General features: G+C 40.2%; 1 protein-coding gene across 2 annotated transcripts in view; it reads left to right on the top strand.

The window, feature by feature from the left end:
* Positions 1–22100, top strand: part of SGSM2 (small G protein signaling modulator 2) — a 373891-nt gene extending 351791 nt beyond the window's left edge. For both annotated transcript variants that reach the window (XM_063449885.1, XM_063449878.1), the window contains 7 exons: positions 567–971; positions 2608–2732; positions 4177–4259; positions 6170–6279; positions 7975–8071; positions 17778–17945; positions 19877–22100. In XM_063449885.1, the coding sequence (XP_063305955.1) occupies positions 567–971; positions 2608–2732; positions 4177–4259; positions 6170–6279; positions 7975–8071; positions 17778–17945; positions 19877–19965 (1077 nt within the window). In that variant the 3' untranslated portion in view covers positions 19966–22100. The remainder of the gene's footprint in view (positions 1–566; positions 972–2607; positions 2733–4176; positions 4260–6169; positions 6280–7974; positions 8072–17777; positions 17946–19876) is intronic.
* Positions 22101–23634: the final 1534 nt, after the last annotated feature.

Below are 23634 nucleotides of genomic sequence, written 5' to 3'. Positions count from 1 at the left end.
TAGACTAGTCACTTTGTAGTTTTGTAATTTAGCAATTTTCATTTTTAAAATGTGTACAAATGTGTTTATTATATCTCAGCTAAGATTATACCTGTTTTTTGTTGTGCTGGCCTTGAAGACCACAGATAATTTTCTAGGAAGGGATTTCTGGTTTTCTGTTTTACATACCTTCCACCTGTTATATTCAGAATTACATTTTGTGACATTTACATTTAATTGAACACTTAACATGTTTCAAAGCCAATTTGTTTGGTAATTTCCTCATTCTAGTGGAGATATCAGCTTTTTACCATCTGCTCAAAATAAATTTTTACTAGCATAGCATGATAGTGATTCATAGTCCTCTATAAATCTGTAAAGTTCAGGTTATGGAATGCCGTAATGCACATAACCTTCTAGTCTTTTTATCCTACTAATTAGCTAATGACATACATAAGTTATAATGCCATGTTCTAGCTGATCAAGGATCACAAAAAAAGGGTGGATACTATTAGTTTATGTCATCATGTTCCGTGTACTTCTTGTACTTGTTCTCATACTGCAAACTGTTTATATGTGAATGCCAGGTCTTCATGTCCACAGAAGAACTTGATGTATCAGAGAGAGACTTGAAAGGACGAAATGATAAATCATCCACTCTGGCAAATACTGGTGCTACTGTGGTAGTAGCACCTGCGGAACCACAGCAATCTGTGGAATTTGACTCTCCAGATTCTGGTCTTCCTTCTTCTCGTAATTACTCGGTGACCTCCGGAATCCTTTCCAGTATTGATGATGGGCAGAGCATATGCTTTGAGGAGGAAGAGTCAAGCACAGAGTCTGATAGGACTGAAATGAGTGTTTCCCATCCACGTAAAAGTAAGGGAATCCTCAAAATGCAGGACTCTATAAGTGAAGAGCATCTATGCTCACAGTTAGAATCCCTAAGTGCTGCAGATGACATCTCTTCCATGTGTCCCACATCTTATACGGTAAGAAATCTCTTTGGTATCAAACTATTTTATGGAAATGACAGATGAAGATCATAAGAGAGCAAGTAGCAAATACCTTAAAGATTGCCAGAAAGCAAGCTGCGCATATTTTGCTGATGCAAGGAGTGTGTGAATAAAGATTTCATATTGATGATAAATCTTGTGCAGAAACATCATCTGTGTGACAGTTCTCTATGTACAAAACAAAACAAGAAAGGGATTACATCAAAATGAATACAAGCAATGCATGAGCTAATATAACACTTTTAGGTAATATTCAGTATTTGATTGATGCCTACATACACATAATAAAAAGTATATAAAAAAAACAATACAAACCAGTTTTCTCTATAATACAAAGAGTATGCAAGTGTCACGGGTCTGGTCGAGAAAGGGTGCTGAGCAGAGCAGCAACCTCTGTAGGGTGGAACCCAGAATGCAAAGAAACCAGCAAACACACAAATCAAGGCAAAAACAAGTCTATCATTATTTACAAGGAACACAAATAATCAAATACAAGCAAATATAGGTCAATGTAAGAGAAGGTAGCATTCTGGATACAGTGAGCAAGGAACTCAGGAAGGCAGCTAGCTCAGGAACTCAGGAAGGCAGCTTGCTAAGGAACTCTGGAAGGCAGCTAACTCAGAAACTCAGGTAGGCAGCATGCTCAGGAACCCAGGAAGGCAGCTAGCCTAGGAACTCAGGAAGGCAGCTATCCAATTAACTCAGGAAGGCAGCTATCCAATAACCTCAGGAAGGTAGCTATCCCAGGAACTCAGGATGGCAGCTATCTCAGGAACTCGGGAAGGCAGCTATCTCAGGAACTCAGGAAGGCAGCTATCTCAGGAACTCAGGAAGGCAGCTAGCTCATGAACTCAGGAAGGCAGCTAGCTCAGCAACTCAGTGAAGCAACTTGCTAAGGAACTCCCGAAGGCAGCATGCTCAGGAACTCAGGAAGGCAGCATGCTCAGGAACTCAGGAAGGCAGCATGCTGGGGAACTCAGGAAGGCAGCGTGCTCGGGAACTCAGGAAGGCAGCTATCCCAAGAACTCCGGGAGCAGCTAGTTTAGGAACTCAGGAAGGCAGCTATCCCAGAAACTCAGGAAGCAGCTAGTCTAGGAACTCTGGAAGGCAGCATGCTCAAAAAGGCAGGGAACAGTTTGTTCAGGAATTCAGGGAGGCAGCATGCTCAGGAAGGCAGCTATCCCAGGAACTCGGAAAGTAGTCAGTCTAGGAACTCTGGAAGGCAGCATGCTCAGAAAGTCAGGGAACAGTTTGCTCAGGAATTCAGCAAGACAGCTATCCCAGGAACTCAGGACGCCGCTAACCCAGGAACTCAGACTGTTACTTAGGACCAAAAACAACATTAATGAACTGGTAAATAAGAAGGAGTGAGACTCAAATAAATAGGAAGGCTATGATTGCAAAGTAAGGTCAGCAGGTAACAAAGAAAGATCTCAGTCTGGCTGCAACAGCACATTAGAAAGGTAGTGGCACTGTGAGGTACTGCACCAGAATGAGAGTAAACAGAATCATGACAGTATGTGTTCCCTGTAAGGTCTTCAATGCTACCTGCATGTCTGTCTGTCACAATAGTACAATCATAAAGTGTCATTCTTTTTTTTTTCTTTGTCAGATAGAATTAATGGATACTATTGCCTTAAATTTGCATCGCATTGATAAAGATGTCCAGAGGTGTGATCGGAATTACTGGTATTTCACATCTGATAATTTAGAAAAGCTCCGTAACATCATGTGCAGGTGGGTAAGGCAGTGTCTTGAGAGTATAACAAGTACTAAATCTGGTACCAAGCTTATTCAGTGTCAACATTTTCTGAAATTAGATCTAATGTTCATCACAAATGTTCATTTTGAGTGGAGCCCAAAAAATGTCTATTTACCATTAGGTGTCTTTGTTCTTCTTAAATCTTATTTTCTTAAGTTCCAAAACGAGGCCAAAAAAATCCATTAAATCCCAATGTAACTTTTAAAATAAAAAATGAACTGGCTCGCAAGGCAGGAACAAAACACGTCGCCAAATATATTAATCCAAGTTGGACGCAGACTGAGCTTGCGTAGCTCATAAGGGCTTTCCCACGCTGTGCAATTTCAGTCAGATCGCTGTGACTGGCAAGTCTCACTTATCTTGAGACTTTTAGCACACTTGTGACATAGTGGCAGTTTTATTGTTCCAAGTCACTAGTGAATACAGAAACAAATATAAGAAAAAAGTAACCTGTGCACTATCCCAATAACTGGAGGTTTTTTAGTATCTCTCCAATGGCCATTCAAATGTAAGCTCATCTGCCACGTCACGGCAAACCTCTTAGGTGAGTCCTACGCTAACAATTCACCTTACTGCTTTCAGCAAAATAACCTACACGATTTCTAACTATTAATATGGAACACATGGGGCAGGCGGAAGCACTGTAACATAGTTTTGTAATACAAAAGCAAATACAAACATACGAAATTAAGCCCTGCGCTCAAACTCCCACTACTCCTGGGCAGCAGTAATGACTAAAGCATACATCAGCTTCAATATATAAAGTAAAAACACATGAAAAAAGTTTCCTAATTGCTATCATAAATCTCTATGCACATCTAAATGACAAGAATTTTAGTATCACTCCAATGACCATTCAAGTGTAAGCTCACCTGCCACGTCAAGGCAAAACCTCTCAGGTGAGTCCTACACTAATAATTCACAATGCTGCTTTCAGCTTAAAGGCAAAATTTGTAATGAGACAGAAAGGAGTAATTTTTTTTAAACCCCAACACACTTATTAACAGCAAGTGCATAGAGCAAGCTTAGTGTCTGGCTTCTTCTCGCACATTGTATTTCGTACTGAGCATGATGTAGAATTAGGCAGGGTATATATATATCTACTTCAGCCAAAAACATTGGTTTTCAAGACAATGCGTCCTCGTTGTTCTTTGTGCAAAAACGTGTTGCTGTGGTAATGTTCAAATAAAGACAGCCTGTATGTTTCTGCTAAATGAACAAGTGGTCTTTTTTTAGGGATAAATATTTCCTCTTGCCACTAGCTATTAACAAGTGAAACTTTAGCCCTGGCAAGTGGAAAGTCACCCTTTGAGACTTGCAGTGGCAAGTAACTTTTAAGGCCTGGCTAGTAGCATAGGACTACAAATCATAAGCCCTGTATGAGAGGCACATCTTATAATAATGCGTTTTTATGTACAGCTACGTGTGGGAACACCTCGATGTCGGATATGTACAAGGAATGTGTGACCTTTTGGCACCACTGATGGTTGTCCTGGATAATGGTAAGGAAATGTATACAAACAGCTAAAAATAAAACTTTGGAAAATTCCTATTATATAGTTCAGAGGTCAGCAACCTGTGCCATGTGTGCCATACATGAACCCAGTGAGACCAGAAATCATGAAGCACTTGCTAGTGCCAAACAAGCAGTCAGCATTACCGGTGATTGCGACATGCTGTGCCGGTCAGAGCTGGGAGGAAGTGAAGTTAGAGCATTTACTCCCAGCAGTCTTAAAAAAAGAATCTGTGTGGGATGAGAGCAATATACACATGGAAATTTTAAAATAAAATAAGACCGGCACCAAGAGACTTCAAAGTCTTGTTTTAACACACTGTCTTGTTAAAAGGTTGCCTACCCCCGATATAGTGTGTATATTGGCTATATACATGATCCATTGTTACTAATCAGGCTGATGGGAAAGTAGGTAGGCTGTATTTTATAAATAAATAAACCCATGTTTCACTATATGTGCGCATATTTGTGTGCAATGAGTGTGAGTGCATCATGTCTGCATCAATGTATTCAGCAAGCACACATTTATGCATATATGAATACAGATAAACATCCATACACACTGACATCTTAACATAGCTCACCTCAAACATGCACCTAAGTCAAATGTAAAGCAAGGTGGCTCTTGGGTAAGGTAGGGTACTCTGAGCAGGTGGCAAAGGATTAACCGTGCATGCACCATACAGTCATTATGTCCAAAATGCTTTTGTGGGTTTGGGGCTTGAAGATAGGGGGGAGGAACCAGGGAGTGTTGATGAACGGCATCCTGTCTAGAGGGATGGTCTACTGGCTAGTCAATGTTTAAAAAAAAGAAAAGCTTAAAAATAATTACCTATATTTGGCTTCCAGTCTTTTTTTATGCATGTAGTTCCTCTTTCATATAGTATTTCAGTCGTGTTCTCTGTAGGGTTTCCTTGCATTTTACTTAATTCTGCTATGGAATCATCTCCAAGCTGAATGAGTCCTGTACTTTATGATAGTTTGCTCAGTATAGTGTAGTATCCCCTGTAAGAACCCAAAGCCAAGATTGTGATGGAGATATTCCTGCAATGGAATCTTGGGCCTAACCACATCTAAAATACACTATTGAACAACCCTTTGTAATATGTAAAGACTGTGCTTTATAAACTAGAAGACTAGACCCAATCAGCTCTATCCCTAGAGCTGATATATACCATTCCATATATATATATAGTCAATATATCATTCCATTTATCAAGCATGCCCGTTTTCGGGACCATCATACCACAATCATACCTATTTCAAATAAGCTTATTATAAGGTTGCAAGTTATTATCACCTTTGGAAAGCATGCCACTGGTTACACAAGAGTGAAGGTGTATGTATGTATGTATGTATCTATATATATATATATATATATAGATGTGTGTGTATGTATATATATTTAAAAAAAAACAAAAGAAAGGGTGGTCTGCACTCACAGACCTTGAAAATGTAGTATGTATTTCCTCATAGTAGTACAATTTATGATAAATAAAGTGCAGAAGATGGTCAATGTTTCAGTCCCCGGGCAGGACTTTCCTTAGGACAGCATAGTCACAGCTAGTATGTCACTTCCCAAACTCACTGAGTTGTCTTTTAAAAGTAAGACTCTTGTCCCATTTAAATTGCGTAACTTGCTATATCCAAACTTTAAGCCTGAAAGCCTAGAGTAGTGAGAGATGTACAAATTCTACAATATATCTAAAACCAAGCTTTTTCAAGGACACAGATAATAACTCTACTACTTTAAACAGAAAGTTACTAACGCATATGTGACTGGATCCTTGTGGCTGAGTAGGAAAGTGCAAAACTAAAACCCTGTTTCAGATATTAATGTGACTGCAGGTAGATATAACCAGTGCTATGTCAGTTTCTAATGATGTATTTTACCGATAGATTTTTTGGCATACAGTTGCTTCACACAGCTCATGAAGAGAATGAGTCAAAACTTTCCAAATGGAGGTGCAATGGACACACACTTTGCAAACATGAGATCTCTGATCCAGGTAAGTTTTCCTTTGGGTAAATCATTATAGAGGACTTATAGCAATACGTTGACCAGTATGTTGAGGAGAATCTGCATTTACCTCTGCTGCTTCTTTTAATAAACATGTACGTATCTCATCTTCTCATCTCAGTTTATAACCAGAGCAAAAAAGGCCTCTATGCAAACAATAAGCATAGCAAAATCAATATACGTAATAGAAATGTATAAATATAATTAATGGGAATGTTACAAGACCCAATGGTGTTATGGTGATGCTTAAAAACAGTCAAGTGCAGTCACTCCGAGCAACATACAGACTAGCCTTGACTTAAACTATGCCCCATTACTTTCTCAATAAAGGAAGACACATTTGTATGATTAAATACAACTACAGTTACGTCATTTCATCGTACATTAATTTCATCAAAAGGAAGTTCATATAATATATTTTAAACACTTTGAGACCCAAAGAAGTTATTGAAACACTTAGAATGATGGAATATGAGATAACTTTGAGGTGGGTTACACAGTACTGACATTGGTGTCGGGGTAAGATATTACTGGCGAACCTGAGACACTTTTAACAAGATGTAATCCATAAGATATGTTTATTTGAGTGATCATTTTTAACTTGTATCATTAGTCTCACTGAATGTCGCTAATGCTCATTTATGGATTAAACTATAAATCAAAGACAAATCGTAACTTGGCTCCAATCTCACTGCATCAGTATCTGGTTATGTAGCTCAACCTCAGTTCAATATTTGCATTGATTCATGAACTCATCCAAGATGTACTCCAAAATAAGTGTCCTGCTCTGAAATAAATCACAAGCAAATTCCCTGCTAAGAAAGTAGAACATACATCATATTAATGCCAGTCACTGACTGGGACAATGTTTCTGCACCAACTTGCTGTTAATGAATAGCCAAATGGGAGATTTATCACCAACTATTATCATGGCATGGGATTAAGTCTTACTGCAAATCAAATTTAATGCTTAGATCCCTTTATGCATTTTTATTATAGTAAAATGGTTTAGTAATAAATATTACAATGACATAACTCTTTGAAAATAAGCCAACACTAAAGCAGATTAAAGAGCCACATTACAATTGTTTTTTTTTGTTTGCTTTTTAAACAATGTCTTATTTAACCCATTCAAGATCATAGTTTGCCTTATACCTTGTTCTGATATGTGGTTGATGTGGTGGAGGTAAATTAAAACCATGCTATAGCAGGGGTGCTCAAAAGGTAGATCCCCAGATGTTTTATAACTACATGGGAGTTGAAGTTTTACAAATTACAACATCTAGGGATCTACCTATTGGACACCCCTGTGCTATATCGTTTGGGTTCTCCTAAGGGGTGACATCCAATAGGTACGGGTTGTGCTCTTTTTAATTAGAAATTGTCAATGTTTTTTATATTTTAATTCATATTGTATTTCTGTCTGTCATGCCATGTAAATTAATACAATTGTTGTAATGTGGTACTTGTGGGCACATGTGCTTATACTGCATATAATTTGTATTTTATGAAATTGTCAGTTATGTATGTTTAGTTGAGTATCTGAATCCATTTTTATTTAGAAATACTTTTATTGTATTATCTACTGTACTGTTTTTCATTCTTCAGTCACATACAGGGTTGTTTGATATTTGGAAGCCTCTTCGTATCATCAGAATGTTTCAATCTTGTTTTATTTTTGCAGATTTTAGATTCTGAAATTTTTGAACTCATGCATCAGAATGGAGACTACACACATTTCTATTTCTGTTACCGATGGTTTCTGCTCGATTTCAAAAGAGGTACTTAAAATATCCACTGACAATCACTGGCAAGTAACAACAAAAACCAATATATAAACCACCAGGGAGCTTTGTGACATACACTGATTGCAGCAATAAGGGGAGAGCTAGCAATAGTTGGACTAGGGTGACAAGTACAAATAAATCAAATCCGAGCCACAGGCACTTTACTGGGCAGCCGGGAGGTAGGAGGAAGGAGAGAGAGGACCCGGCTCTATCTAGCAGCCCCACCAGGTCCTTCCTCTCGCGAGGTTGGAGCGTTGCCGCGGTTACCGTGGCAACGCTCCGGATCTCCCAAGAGTAAACTCACCACGAGACCACCAGGGCTTTTTCACCGGACCACCAGGGCTGCAATCTCCCCCCTTCCTGGGCAAAGGTAAGAAGGGAGGGGGGGGACATAACTGAAAAAGGATGTATTTAAAATGAACATAGCTACTTATGTTCATTTTAAATACATGGTCTATTTATATAAAAAAAAAATAATAATATATATATTTGCCTACATCTGCACCCTCACATACACACACTGCACTGCATCACACACACAGCACCACAGACATGCACACAGTGCACCCTTCACACACATGCTGCACCACACACTGCACCACAGACACACACAGTACACCCTTCCCACACACACAGTGCACCCTTCACACACACACTGCACCCCTCTCTCTCTCTCACACACACACTGTACCACACACAAATACAGTGCATCTTTCACACACACTACACCCCTTACGCAGTGCACACCACACACACACTGTACCCCTCACACACACACTGCCCAACACACAAACACAGTGCATCCTTCACACACACACTGCACCCATCACACACACACTGCACCCTTCACATATACACACTGCAACCCCTCACACACACACACACACTGCACCACACACAGTAGTGCACCCTTCATACACACACATTGCACCCAGTGGCGTACACACAATCCATGGGGCCCCGGTGCGAAACTGCTCCATGGCCCCTCTCCCTCTTGCCTCTCTCCCCTTCCCTCCCCTCTCTCCCCCAATCTGTGGACCCCCCGACATATACATAGACACAAACACATACACACAGACAGACACCCCCCGACAGACACATACATACACACATACATACAGACACACACAGACAGACACACACACACAGACAGACACACAGACACATAGATACACACACATACAGAGACACAGACAGACAGACAGACACACATACATACACACATACAGAGACACAGACATACACACACACACATACAGAGACACAGACATACACACACACATACAGAGATACACAGATATACATACAGAGACACACACATACAGAGACACAGACACACACACATACAGAGACACAGACACACACATACAGAGACACTCACACACATACAGAGACACACAAACATACAGAGACAGAGACACACACACACATACATACAGAGACACATACATACAGAGACACACACATACAGAGACACAGACACACACACATACAGAGACACACACATACAAAAACATAAACACACACACACACACACATACAGAGACACAGACACATACACACATACAGAGACACAGAACCACAAACATACATATACATACAGAGACACAGACATACACATGCATACAGAGACAGACACACACATACATACAGAGACACAGACACACACATACATACAGAGACACAGACACACATACATACACATACACACACACATACACATACAGAGACACAGACACACACACATACAGAGACACACAGATACAGAGACACAGACACACATACATACAGAGACACACACATACAGAGACACAGATACACACATACACAGACGCACACATACAGAGACACAGACACTCACACACATACAGAGACACACAGATACATACAGACACACACACATACAGAGACACACACACATACAGAGACAGAGACACACACACACACACATACATACAGAGACACATAGATACAGAGACACACACATACAAAAACACAGACACACACAGAGACACACACACATACAGAGACAGACACACACACAAACATATACATAAAGAGACACAGACACACACACACACAGAGACACACACACAGAGAAACACAGAAACACAAACATACATATACATACAGAGACACAGACACACACACGCATACAAAGACAGACACACACATACATACAGAGACACAGGCACACATACATACACATATACACACACATACAGAGACAGAGACACAGACGCACATACATACAGAGACACACACATACAGAGACACAGACACACACACATACAGAGACACAGATACACACATGCAGAGACACAGACACACACATACAGAGACACAGACACTCACACATATACAGATACACACAGATACATACAGACACACACACATACAGAGACAGACACACACACACACATACACACATACAGAGACACACATACAGAGACACACAGATACATACAGACACACACACACATACAGAGACACAGACACACATACGGTATGTCACACACAGACACACATACACACACATACAGAGACACAGACACACAAACATACAGAGACACACAGATACATACAGACACACACACATACAGAGACACAGACACACACATACAGAGACACAGACACACACACATAAATACAGAGAAACACACATACAGAGACACACACATACAGAGACACACACATACAGAGACACAGACACACACACATACAGAGACACAGACACACACACAGAGACACACATATACATACAGACACACATACAGAGACAGACACACATACAGAGACACACACATACAGAGACACAGACACACACAAACAGAGACACACACACACAGAGACACAGACACACAAACATACAGAGACACACAGATACATAGAGAGACACATACACACACACACACATACAGAGACAGACACACACAAACAGAGACACAGACACACAAACATACATATTTACATAGTTACATAGTTACATAGCTGAAAGGAGACTTGCGTCCATCAAGTTCAGCCTTCCTCACATATGCTTTTGCTGTTGATCCAAAATAAGGCAAAAAACCCAGTCTGAAGCGCTTCCAATTTTGCAACAAACTAGGAAAAAAATCATTCTTGACCCCATAATAGCAGTCAGATGTTTCCTTGGATCAAGCAGCTATTACCCCACTAATTAGAAATTATATCCCTGTATGTTGTGTTTTTGCAAGTATTTATCCAATTGCAGTTTAAACATCTGTATAGACTCTGACAAAACCACCTCTTCAGGCAATTAATTCCATATCCTTATTGCTCTTACTGTAAAAAAAAACCTTTTCTTTGCCTTAGATGAAATCTCCTTTCTTCAAGCCTAAATGTATGGCCTCGTGTCCTATGTATAGCCCTGTTTATGAATAGATTTACAGATAATGGTTTGTACTGGCCCCGAATATATTTGTATAATGTTATCATATCCCCTCCAAGGCGCCGTTTTTCCAAACTGAAGAGATTTACATTTTTTAACCTTTCTTCATCACTAAAATGCTCCATTCCTTTTATCAATTTTGTAGCTCGTCTCTGCACTTTTTCTAGTGCCATGATATCTTTCTTTAGAACAGGTGCCCAAAATTGCACAGCATATTCAAGGTGTGGTCTTACCAGCGATTTATAAAGAGGCAAAATTATATTTTCATCTCGAGAATTTATGCCCCTATTTATACATGACAAAACCTTACTGGCCTTAGCAACGGCAGATTGACATTGCATATTGCTACCTAATTTGTTGTCTATAACAATTCCCAAATCCTTCTCGTGTGTGGTTATCCCTAGTTCACTACCATTTAGGGTGTAAATTGCTTGTGCATTCTTAACCCCGAAGTGCATAACTTTGCATTTTTCTACGTTAAATTTCATCTGCCATTTTAGTGCCAAGTACCCCAATCTATCCAAATCCCTCTGCAGCAAGGCAATATCCTGCTCACATTTTATTACTTTACAAAGTTTTGTGTCATCTGCAAACACTGATACATGGCTTTCAATGCCCATTTCAAGATCATTTTTAAATATGTTAAATAGAAGCGGTCCCAAAACAGAACCCTGATGGACACTTACCACTTTTGTCCAGCTTGAAAATTTACCATTTATGACAACTCGCTGTACTCTATCCTTAAGCCAATGTTCTACCCAAGAACAAGAATATTCATCTAGACCATACAGAGACACACACACATAAGGGGAAACCGACGGAAGAATGGAAGGATGAAAGCCATAATTCATGAAAAAGGGGCTAGAACGAGTAGAATCACAAACGAGATTGTTGTGCGCAAACGCCGCCCAAGGAATCAGACCGACCCAATCGTCCTGGTGTTCGGAAACAAAACAACGCAAATATTGTTCAACCTTTTGGTTGGTGCGTTCGGCAGCTCCGTTGGACTGGGGATGATAGGCAGAAGAGAAATTCAATTTGATGCCCAATTGAGAACAGAAGGATTTCCAAAAACGGGAAACAAATTGGGAACCTCTATCAGAAACAATTTCAGAGGGTATACCATGTAAACAAAAAATCTCTTTCGCGAATATCTCAGCCAATTCGGGAGAAGAGGGCAGTTTAGGTAAGGGCACGAAATGAGCCATTTTAGTAAACCTGTCAATCACCGTGAGAATAACAGTCTGCTTTTTAGAAACAGGCAAATCGACAATGAAGTCCATAGCCAAACAGGACCATGGTTTCTCGGGAATTTCCAAGGGGTGCAAAAGCCCACATGGGAGCGTATGAGGTTGCTTAGTCTTCATACAGACATCACATGCCCCGACGAAATCCCTAATATCCTTACGTAACGAAGGCCACCAGAAATCTTTAGAAATCAGGGAACATGTTTTGCGTATGCCAGGGTGCCCAGCCAGTTTACTGTTATGAAAGCAATGCAGCAGTTCCAGTTGGAGTTCAGGAGGAACGAAGTACCGAGCCCCAGGAACATGTCTGGGAGCCAGATGTTGTACCTTCACGATCTCGGCAAGCAACGGGGAGTGTATCCTGACACTCGTGTTGGCAATAATATTACACTTGGGAACTACAGAAGACAAAACCGCATCAGACATAGTAGAAGGTTCATGTTGGCGGGACAATGCATCGGCCTTAGAGTTCTTAGAACCAGGTCTATAAGTGAGCACGTAATTGAAATGAGTGAGGAACAAGGACCAACGAGCTTGCCTGGCGGACAAGCGCTTGGCCTCCCCAATATAGGACAAGTTCTTGTGATCCGTCAAAATAGTAACAGGGTGTAAGGTCCCTTCCAACAAATGTCTCCATTCCTTTAAAGCCATAATAACCGCTAATAGTTCCCTGTCACCAATGTCATATCTGCTTTCAGGCCCAGATAATTTCTTGGAAAAAAAACCACATGGATGTAACGGTTTATCCAAACCTAGCCTTTGGGACAAGATAGCGCCTATACCTGTCTCCGAGGCGTCTACCTCGAGTAGAAAAGGCAAAGATGTGTCAGGATGAACTAATATCGGTGCTGATGCAAAATTTTCCTTGAGTGTTCTGAAAGCAACGAGAGCTTCAGTAGACCAAGTCTTGGTATCAGCACCCTGTCTAGTCATATTGGTAATAGGAGCAATAATAGAAGAGTACCCTTTAATGAAGCGCCTATAATAATTGGAGAATCCGATAAACCTCTGAATGGCCTTGAGTCCCCTGGGCAATGGCCAATCTAAAATAGATTGGAGTTTAACCGGGTCCATCTTAAACCCGTCTCCAGAAATAACGTACCCAAGAAAGTTTATCTGAGATTGGTCAAAGCTACATTTCTCCAATTTGCAGTACAATCCATGTTGTAGAAGTTTGCGCAATACCCTTCTGACTTGTCTGTGGTGAGTCTCAATCTCTCTAGAGTGTATTAGTATATCATCCAGATATACAATAACGCAATCATGTTGAAATTCCCTAAGAACCTCATTAATCAGGTCCTGGAATACTGCAGGTGCATTACAAAGCCCAAAGGGCATTACCGTGTACTCATAGTGGCCATAACGGGTATTGAAAGCTGTTTTCCATTCGTCTCCCTGCTGAATTCTCACCAAGTTATAAGCCCCCCTCAGATCTAACTTGGTAAAAATCTTGGAGCTTTTCAGACGATCAAAGAGCTCAGTAATCAAGGGAATCGGATAGGCATTTCTAATAGTTATTTTATTCAAGCCCCGATAATCAATGCAAGGCCGTAGAGTGCCGTCTTTCTTATTCACAAAAAAGAACCCGGCCCCGGCAGGAGAGGAGGATCTCCTAATGAATCCCTTGTCTAGGTTCTCACGAATATACTCCTCTAGGACTAAGTTCTCCTTAGTGGATAAAGGATATACCGTACCCCTCGGAGGCATAGTACCAGGCAGGAGTCTGATCTTACAGTCAAAGGACCTATGTGGAGGTAAAGTATCAGCATTCTTTTTGTCAAAGACTGCCTTTAAATCCAGGTACTGAGACGGTATTTGTAAATCTGTAGATTGGGTAGAATTAATCGGTGCGTCAACTACGCAAACCGGTGAGATTTTCTGTAAGCATCCTCTCTGGCAACCCTGACCCCAGGAGACTATCTCACCCAGTTCCCAATCAATAATAGGGTTATGCTTCTTAAGCCAGGGATACCCCTAGACTATTGGAACTGAAGGAGATGAAATAAGCATGAGGGATATTCCTTCCTCGTGTAGAATACCAATGGTTAACTTAACTGGTATGGTTTCACGAAAAATAACAGGTTCTGATAATGGTCTACCATCTATGGCCTCAACGGCCAAGGGTGTATCCCTTAGCTGGGATGGGATAGAGTGGTTAGTGACAAAGGCTTGGTCAATAAAGCTTTCAGCTGCTCCGGAATCTATCAATGCCATAGCATTTAGTACTCCCTTCTCCCAAGCTAAAGAAACAGGTAACAGAAGCTTTATAATCATATATAGAGGACAAGATAGAAACACCCAAGGCCTGTCCTCTTGAGAAACTTAGGTGCGAGCGTTTCCCGGACGGTTAGGGCAGTTTAGGCGTAGGTGACCTCTTACTCCACAATACATACACAGCCCTTCCCTTCTCCTGTACTGTCTTTCATCTTCTGAGAGACGAGTGTTACCTATCTGCATAGGTTCTGGGAGAGCTAAAGTTGTAGATTCAGAATTCTGAAATGAGGGAGCTAGTCTAAAGGAAGGTCTACGGGTTCTATCTCGAGTGTTCTGCCTCTGTCTTATGCGTTCATCTATTCAAGAAATAAATGAAATTAAATCTTCCAAATTTTCAGGAAGTTCTCTTGTGGCAACCTCATCTAGAATTTCGTCTGATAATCCGTTCAGAAATACGTCCATATAAGCCTGTTCATTCCACTTGACTTCTGCTGCCAAGGATCTGAACTCTAACGCATAATCCACAAGGGTTCGGTTATGCTGTCTAAGACGTAACAGTAGTCTAGCTGCATTGGCCTTTCTTCCTGGGGGGTCAAAAGTCCTTCTAAAAGCAGCGACAAAGGCATTATAGTTATAGACTAACGGGTTATTATTTTCCCACAGAGGGTTAGCCCATCTCAGAGCTTTGTCAATGAGTAGCGTGATTATGAATCCAACCTTCGCCCTATCTGTAGGGTAGGCGCGGGGTTGTAACTCAAAATGGATACCTATCTGGTTTAAAAAACCTCGACAAGTATCCGGAGAGCCGCCATAGCGTAAAGGGGAAGTAACACGGGAAGAAGCACCCACTGTGGCTACCTCTAGGCCTGTACTTACAGGAGAGATGGATGTAGTACGCATCTCCTCTGATTGATTACTAGGACGGGATAGCAATGCTTGCAGCGCTAGAGCCATTTGGTCCATTCTATGGTCCATGGCCTCAAATCTAGAGTCAGGAGAACCAACCTGAGCGTTTGTACCTGCAGGATCCATTGGCCCTGTCGTAATGTCAGGATCGGGACAGGGATCCAACACGCAGAATACAAACAGGAGCTAGGTACGTATACCGGACCTTAGAATGGCCGGACTAACGTAAGGAGTAAGCAAAGAATGGTCAGAGACAAGCCGAGGTCGAGGGAACGAGAGAGCAGGTAAGCGAGAGACAAGCCGAGTCAAAAGGATAAGAGAGGTAAGCAGGGTAGAAAAATACAAGCCGAGTCAGAACCAAAAAGACAAATCGTAATAAGAGCACTGAGTGACCAGACTAGCTAGAACCACGACAGGGCAATGAACCATTACACATAACCCTATTTTATACCTTGGCTCTTTAATTGATGATCCCGCCCCCGACGAGTCCTGATTCGTTGCTCGGGACTTGATTGACAGGTCGGAACGGATTGTCGTCATGACGTCGGCTACTGAGCGCCGCGTCATAAAAGGAGGCGGATCAATCGCGGCCGGCGTGTAAACGGCCGGGAGGACTGCGAGGATCGGGTGAGTCAGCCCCCCTGAGAGGACGGACGTCTAAGTGTGTCACCTCCTCCGAGGTAGAAACAACAGGTACCCTGACAATCCTCTACACATACAAAAGATCCCCTATAGACACACCGTGCACCCCTCACACACTGCACCCTTCGCACACACACAGTGCACTCCTCTCACACACAGGGCACTCCTCACACACACAGTGCACTCCTCACACACACACACAACATGCCTTATACACACTACACCACTTACAAACACTACATACCCTGTAAACACTCTGGAACCCCTACACACACACAAGAGATCCTCTATAGACACACACTGACCCACCTAAACACGCTACATTTCTGACATACACACTCTGGAACCATATGCACACACTAGATGCTCTACACTCAAACACACACACTACATTCCCTAAACACACACTCTTTACATATAATACACACACTACATCACCTACACACACACATATACTACAGTCCCTATGCACACACTCGTTACACCCCCTATACACACACTCTCTCACTCACTTCAGTCCCTAGCCACGCATATTACACCACAAACACATCACAACTGAAACCTACCAATTTACACAAAACATCACACCACAATCACCTCACTCTACACACATGCATACCCACAAGCAGCCTCCAAACACATGCACAATACACTTTCCTTGCTATTTTGTCCTCTGGTATCCCACTTATGGAGAGCTTTTTTCTCATGCTAGAGCTCTTCAGCAGAACTCTGCGCATGGGCTGCCCTGGAATAGCATTGAACCAACATTGCTGATGACAAAACGCCACCTCTCTCGCTCCACCACTCTGTCTGGGGCACTGTGATTTAAAAATGCCCAGGCTGAATTTTTTTCCCAGTCCAGACCTGGTTTAGGCTCTGACCACAATTACGCACAACGTAGTCTTATCCCATGAATCCTTTGTAATTTGTCCCAAAACACTTTGCTGCCTGAACTGTTTTTGTTGCTGCCAGTTAGGACACACACAAAGAGAACGTCCAAGTAGCTACCTGGCTAACCAGAACAGATGTTAGCAACTTGTTTTTTTCTCTAAATATCTCCAGATCTATACATTTACTAGCCACTAAGCTACTATGATGTACATATAATATCACTGTTTGCATGACTGGAGTACCTTTACAAAATACATGTTATTAAGCAGTTTTGGTTAATCCACTATTTTCAGGTCATTTAAATTTACAGTTGAATACCAGGCTGATTAAACTTGTTCTAGATTATGTTCTGAGAGTTGCCCTCATCCTGTTTTCTATTTTGTTCCTCTAGAACTTTTGTATGAAGATGTATTTGCAGTGTGGGAAGTTATCTGGGCTGCTAAACACATATCCTCAGCACATTTTGTACTATTTATTGCTCTTGCTCTGGTGGAGGTTTATCGGGAGATTGTACGTGACAACAATATGGATTTCACAGATATCATCAAGTTTTTTAATGGTAAGAAACACTTATTTGATTTGGATCTTGGCTTGGGGAGATGTTTCTTCAAGTACACATTATTTTGATCCTAGTATCAGAAAGTCAAAAAACTTTTAAAAGTTCTTAATATATTTTAAAACAAGTTAGGTAGCAAATTTTTTTGTTGAGTTCACTCGAGAGCTATACTGGGGAGTTGTGTAGTGGTCCCTTAATCACTTCAAATCATCTAAATATGTATTGTGCATTCATTTGAAGGCTCCAAACTGCAGAGGGACTGCAAATTATTTGAGAATTATAGCAACGAATGTTTCCTCTGGCCAGTTTGTGTGCTTAGTGAAGAAACTCTGGGCAGGTACTGGTCCTGTCTCAGGTTTAACCATTGGTGATTTTTGTTTTTGCTCCATCTCCTTTTGCCCCTATCTTATTCTTCTGCTAATTTTTTGACACTTTTAAATGTGCTAATCCATCATAACATTCTGATTAAATGAACTGTAAATTGAACATAAATGGCATCACGTCCACGGTAATACATTCCCAGAGGAACTGCGTTTTTATATACTGTGGTATTCAAATGCCACCTCAAAGTTAGGGCCACTCTTCTGAAACTATAGTTCAACTGGGCACCTTTTATATAGGTTGTAGAAAATGCCATTCAATAAACCTAACAGTCCTTATATATATCATCTCCATTGGAACGACGTACATGTACTACTTCAGTTTTTTTCTTGTCATTACGTGGAAATAAGTGATTTTGTATTATTAAGAATTACCAGTATGTGAAATTTGCCATCCATATTGTGAGAAATTTAACATTTGTACTTAGGATTAGAAAAATGTATGCATTCCCCCAGAAATGCATGCACAGTTGCACACACAAATTGTTTACAGGGTTTTTCACCGAACACTGCATTTTGTTTGAATTGACAAAATCCAGTAAAATTACCGAATTTGGACCGCATTCAGCCTGTTTTGCATAATTTGTTCTCAAGTGTTCAGAAAATCATTAGTATCCGTATTCTAACCAATAAAAAGCACATGGAACGGACATTCATCGGCGACCGTATGGAGTAAAACAAAAAGTAAAACACAAGTAATGAGGAGAAGGACTGGGCTGCAGTGAGGAGTCTCTCGGTGATGGAATCAAAGTGCATTTGATAGAACTTTTAATGTTTAAAATAATAAATGTGGAGGGGAGACAATAATCTAAAATAGAACAGGAACACATCTAACAAAAATATTATTTTTCATTTTATTTTTTATGTATTAGAGTGTTCCTTTACTTAAAATTGTTGGCACACACATATTTACACTCAATGATACATAAGAACATAAACTCAATTAAACATAATTAAGTAAAACACTTACTAGCTCAGCTGCATGGTTAACCGGATAGGATACAGACCACCGAGGTTAATCCTGACATGTCCTGGTCCTGGACAGTGTGAGGGTGACCAAGGCTGATCTGTAGTTGCACAGTGTCAGCATTATTCACTAAAGTGAGAATTCAAAGTCAAATTAGCCAAACTGGAATTCTCAATGTCAGCTATGTTTTCCCTTCAGCTACTCTAGACTTCAATTTGAAATTTACTTTAAATTCTCACTTTAGTAAATAACTCGATAACTGTCAATATTGCCCCGGGTGTAGAGGGACAAGAAGGGGAAACTCCAGCTAAGGGAAAAAGCAGAGCTTGTTTCTACAAAGCTAGAAGGCTGTTTCAGAAGTCATTGCCCAAACGTTGGGGGTTTAAAAAAATATAAATAAACAAATGTAAGGAATAAATAATGTGCTGACCCCTTAAATTTGCCACTCTGAGTCTATTTGGCCTAGTATTTCCATTCTTTTACTATGTAATTACAATTTGTTATTTTATGTATGTCTGATTTTTGCATTATTTTTTTATATTTTATATTATGTTTCACATAATTTATATTTTCTCTCTTATTCTTAGAAATGGCTGAGCATCATGATGCACAATTAATTTTGCGGATAGCACGTGAACTGGTCCATAAGGTTCAAACTCTGATAGAAAACAAATGAGACATCTTTTCATTGAGGTGGAATATTGGATCATCATATAGAGGTGCTGAAAAGGCCTTCAACTGTGTCTTGCAGATGTCCTACTCACCTTGCACTGTAAATCCATAAGGACTTTTTCAGGAATTTTTTCCACCTGATATATTAAATATTTTCAATTTGTAACATCAAAAAACAGCTCACACATATCTTCAAAGTGTACCCGTGTTTGATAAATCTTTAATTTTCTTGTATATCTAGCATATCCAGGTCTCCGCTTACCACGAAAAAGATCTTCATGAATCTGTGCTAATGGGTAAGCACTTCTGAACTCTACTCTTTGCTGCTACACTGAGCTCTGAAACTGTGTAACTAAATTATCTCCAAAATGTAAAAGCCTCTACTTTGTTGGCCAAGGAATTCATAAAATCTTCTAATTGCAGAGTGCAGTTGAGGAGCAATGACATATGTTGCTCTTTTACAAATTATCATATCAACATATTTTTTGTATTTTTGTTACGCATGCAGACATGTCTCTGTATAATCCCACTGTGAAGACAAATGACAGGCTATGATATGAGATAGAATGGACATCCAGATGCATCAAGATGAGTTTGGTCCTAAAAGGTTAGCGTAACTTCCCAAGGCAGTAAACATTCAGGAGTGTTAAAATGTAACTTCCCAAAGAACATATTAAACCTTATATGGCCACTTTAGACCATAGTGTGAACAAGAATTTATGACAGACACAACCAACATGAAAATGTTATTTATGCTAAGATGGTGTTCCTACCCTATGTGAAGTGGTAGATCTTGCCTATCACCGGTCTTGGATCCCACTTCAGACCTAAGACAAGGAATATACTTGTAATTATTGGTTTTGTTGTCATATCAGTATTCAAGTCACTCATTATCAGGTAACGTTGTATCCATGGGCGCACATATCACTTTTTGGTCTGGTGAATGTCCACCAGATGACCCTTAGACCTGTTCTGGGGATGACAGTGGTGTTCTGTACATAGAACCAACCATCAGTCATTAAAGGCTATGGTAAAATGGTTGACTGTAATCTATGTTATTGAAAACTGACATATTAAGATTACTGTGAACCAGCCAAATGTTAATTACATTAATCAATATATGAGCATTGGTGTGTGACCTCTAGTTGTTCTTTCCAGTATCTTGGTGTTTCTGAAGGATCACAATATTTTCTTTCTGTTTGAGGAAACTGCCATGCTTGCGTGATGCTAAAACCACCAGAACACAAGGTGGCTGCATGTTTTTTAAGTGTAGATGGTACGGAATTCTAATAATTGTGTTTGCTATATATCTTATATTCACTCCATCATTTTTTATTAATGGGAAAAAAAACATTATTTTATTACTTCCCTGCTTGATTCTCATAGGCTACTTATAGACCTAATGTCCGCAGGACTTATACTGTGAACTGCATTCCCCATTTCCACGTGCTTTATGACTGACTGTTAAATGCCAGTATCGAGTCCCAGATGTGAGGCAACTTTCCAGATGTTAATCATCTCAAATATTCACCTATACCAAATTTAGATTTTTTTTCATCTCCAAGCACCACTTTCGCCTTCAACACAAACACAAATGTAAAGAAATATCACAAAGTAACAGAAATAAACAGATGAAGTTCATGTGCATAAATATTTTTAGGTTAGTATTCCCTGAACTGTATTTAGTCATACAGTTTTGGAATACCAAGCATCATAAGGTTTGATGTGCCACCCAGGTTAAACTGCCTGTATTTTTCATGTGTGAAGGTAGTAAGTACCGTGTAGATGAGGAACCTCCCCCCCCCCCCCCCACTGTTACCTATCATTAGCTTACCTCAAATAACCAGACTCAAGACGTAGATGGGGAAAACAGGCCACATCTTTATTTAATATGAATAAATCTCATTAATTTAACATATTAACATAATACATTAACACAATATACCTGTAAACATTTCAAACTAGAACCTTGCCCTCCCCTCTCACCCTAACCACAAACCGGCCTCAAAACTGGCCTTACATTAACCTCCATGCTAACCACTAGCCTTTGGCCTTTGGCTCAGCCGGCACGTCCATTAACCATACTAATGACCGAGATTAGGGGAGGGATCAGCCCCGATCATAATTTCCATTGGACCGCTGGCCAACTCGGTTTTCATAATTTTTTTGTAAAAAAACTAAGTGCTGTATTTTATGACTTCCTGTGAAATTGTTAATCAGCTTTCATTTTAGGAAGCTGATTGTGAACAATCAACAGCACACACAGCCATATCCCTTCTCCAGGAGAGAGCTGAATGCGCATTGGACAGTAGTATTACATTCCTATACTGTTCAATGAACATATAACTCCATACTGTTATTTGTCACGGGCCGGGCAGGAGGGCTGCACAGTGTTTTATGCAGATGATGATGGGGAACTATTGAAAGCTAAGATGACTGCCATATACGCCAAGCCTCCTCCACTATCAGAGGAGCTCTTTAAAAAAAATGTGCATTTCAAAAAGATAAAAAACAGTGCTCACACACAAAACAAAATACAGTTTTAAATCTTAGCAAACAAATATGGGAGTCAGTTGGCCATCTCACATTAAGCCCACCACAAAATTACAGTATCCCAATATCGGTGGATCCAGCACAAATTTTAACATGGGAGATTAACATGCCAACTGCAATACTTACTGCTTAAACTGCTTCCAGAGGGTTTCCTCAAATATAGGCTTTCCTGTGGTCACCTCAAAAGAGGCACTTAGAGTGGAGTCACAGGGTGCTCAACGCAAAAATCTGATCTGGATTCCAGATGTTCACACAAACAAACAAATTGGAGGGAACACCCAGAACATGCATTTCTCAGGAGTGGTGCTACTGTTAAGACCAAAAGATATACAAAATACAGATTAAGTAACAGCACATAAACAACAAAATACAGTTTGAAATCTTACAAATCTTAACAAATAAATATGCAGATTTGGCTACACCATATGGTCATATCATGTTAAGACCACCACTACGTTACAGTACCCCAACATTGATGGAATCCTTAGCTAATTTTATTATAGGAGATAAGCATGCTAACGATACTTATTGCTTAAATTGATTCCAGAGGCTCTCCTCAAATCTTTTCTGTGGTCTCCTCCAAAGTGGCACTGAGACTGGAGTAGGGTTTAGTGCGGCTAACAGAAACTCATTGCAGGACATATTATTCTTGTTCATGAGAATCTTTTTTGGTGTATTTATGTGCCTTTATACTGAATGAAAAGGACCACTTCCTTCCTAGAATTCCCCGTTCCCTAATAGTAATATCTAAAGACTGAGAGTTTATTCAGTAAAGTCAGAATGTACCTGACAAAAAAAGTCTATCTGGGACATTTAAACTGTAAAATGCATTGGATTATTCTACTACAGTCTACAAATGATATTAAATGTAGCCAGATTTCAGTGTGTTCAAGTGCAACTAAATGTCTGAAATCAGGAAACCAAAGGGGGGAAATATGCAGCCGAACAGTGATAATTAGACAGAATTGGCAGATTAGGTTCACTGAATTTCCATAATTTGATTAGATCATAATTTCAGGCAGACCGCTATCAAATCTAATAAAAATTATTTAAAAGCTACCATTAGCACCATTTTGCTTAACTCCATTGAGATCTAACATACCTCAACAATTAAAAAAAT

Source organism: Pelobates fuscus, chromosome 1 (assembly GCF_036172605.1).
Source record: "Pelobates fuscus isolate aPelFus1 chromosome 1, aPelFus1.pri, whole genome shotgun sequence".
Classification (NCBI taxonomy): domain Eukaryota; kingdom Metazoa; phylum Chordata; class Amphibia; order Anura; family Pelobatidae; genus Pelobates; species Pelobates fuscus.
This window is presented reverse-complemented; position numbering and strand designations above follow the sequence as displayed.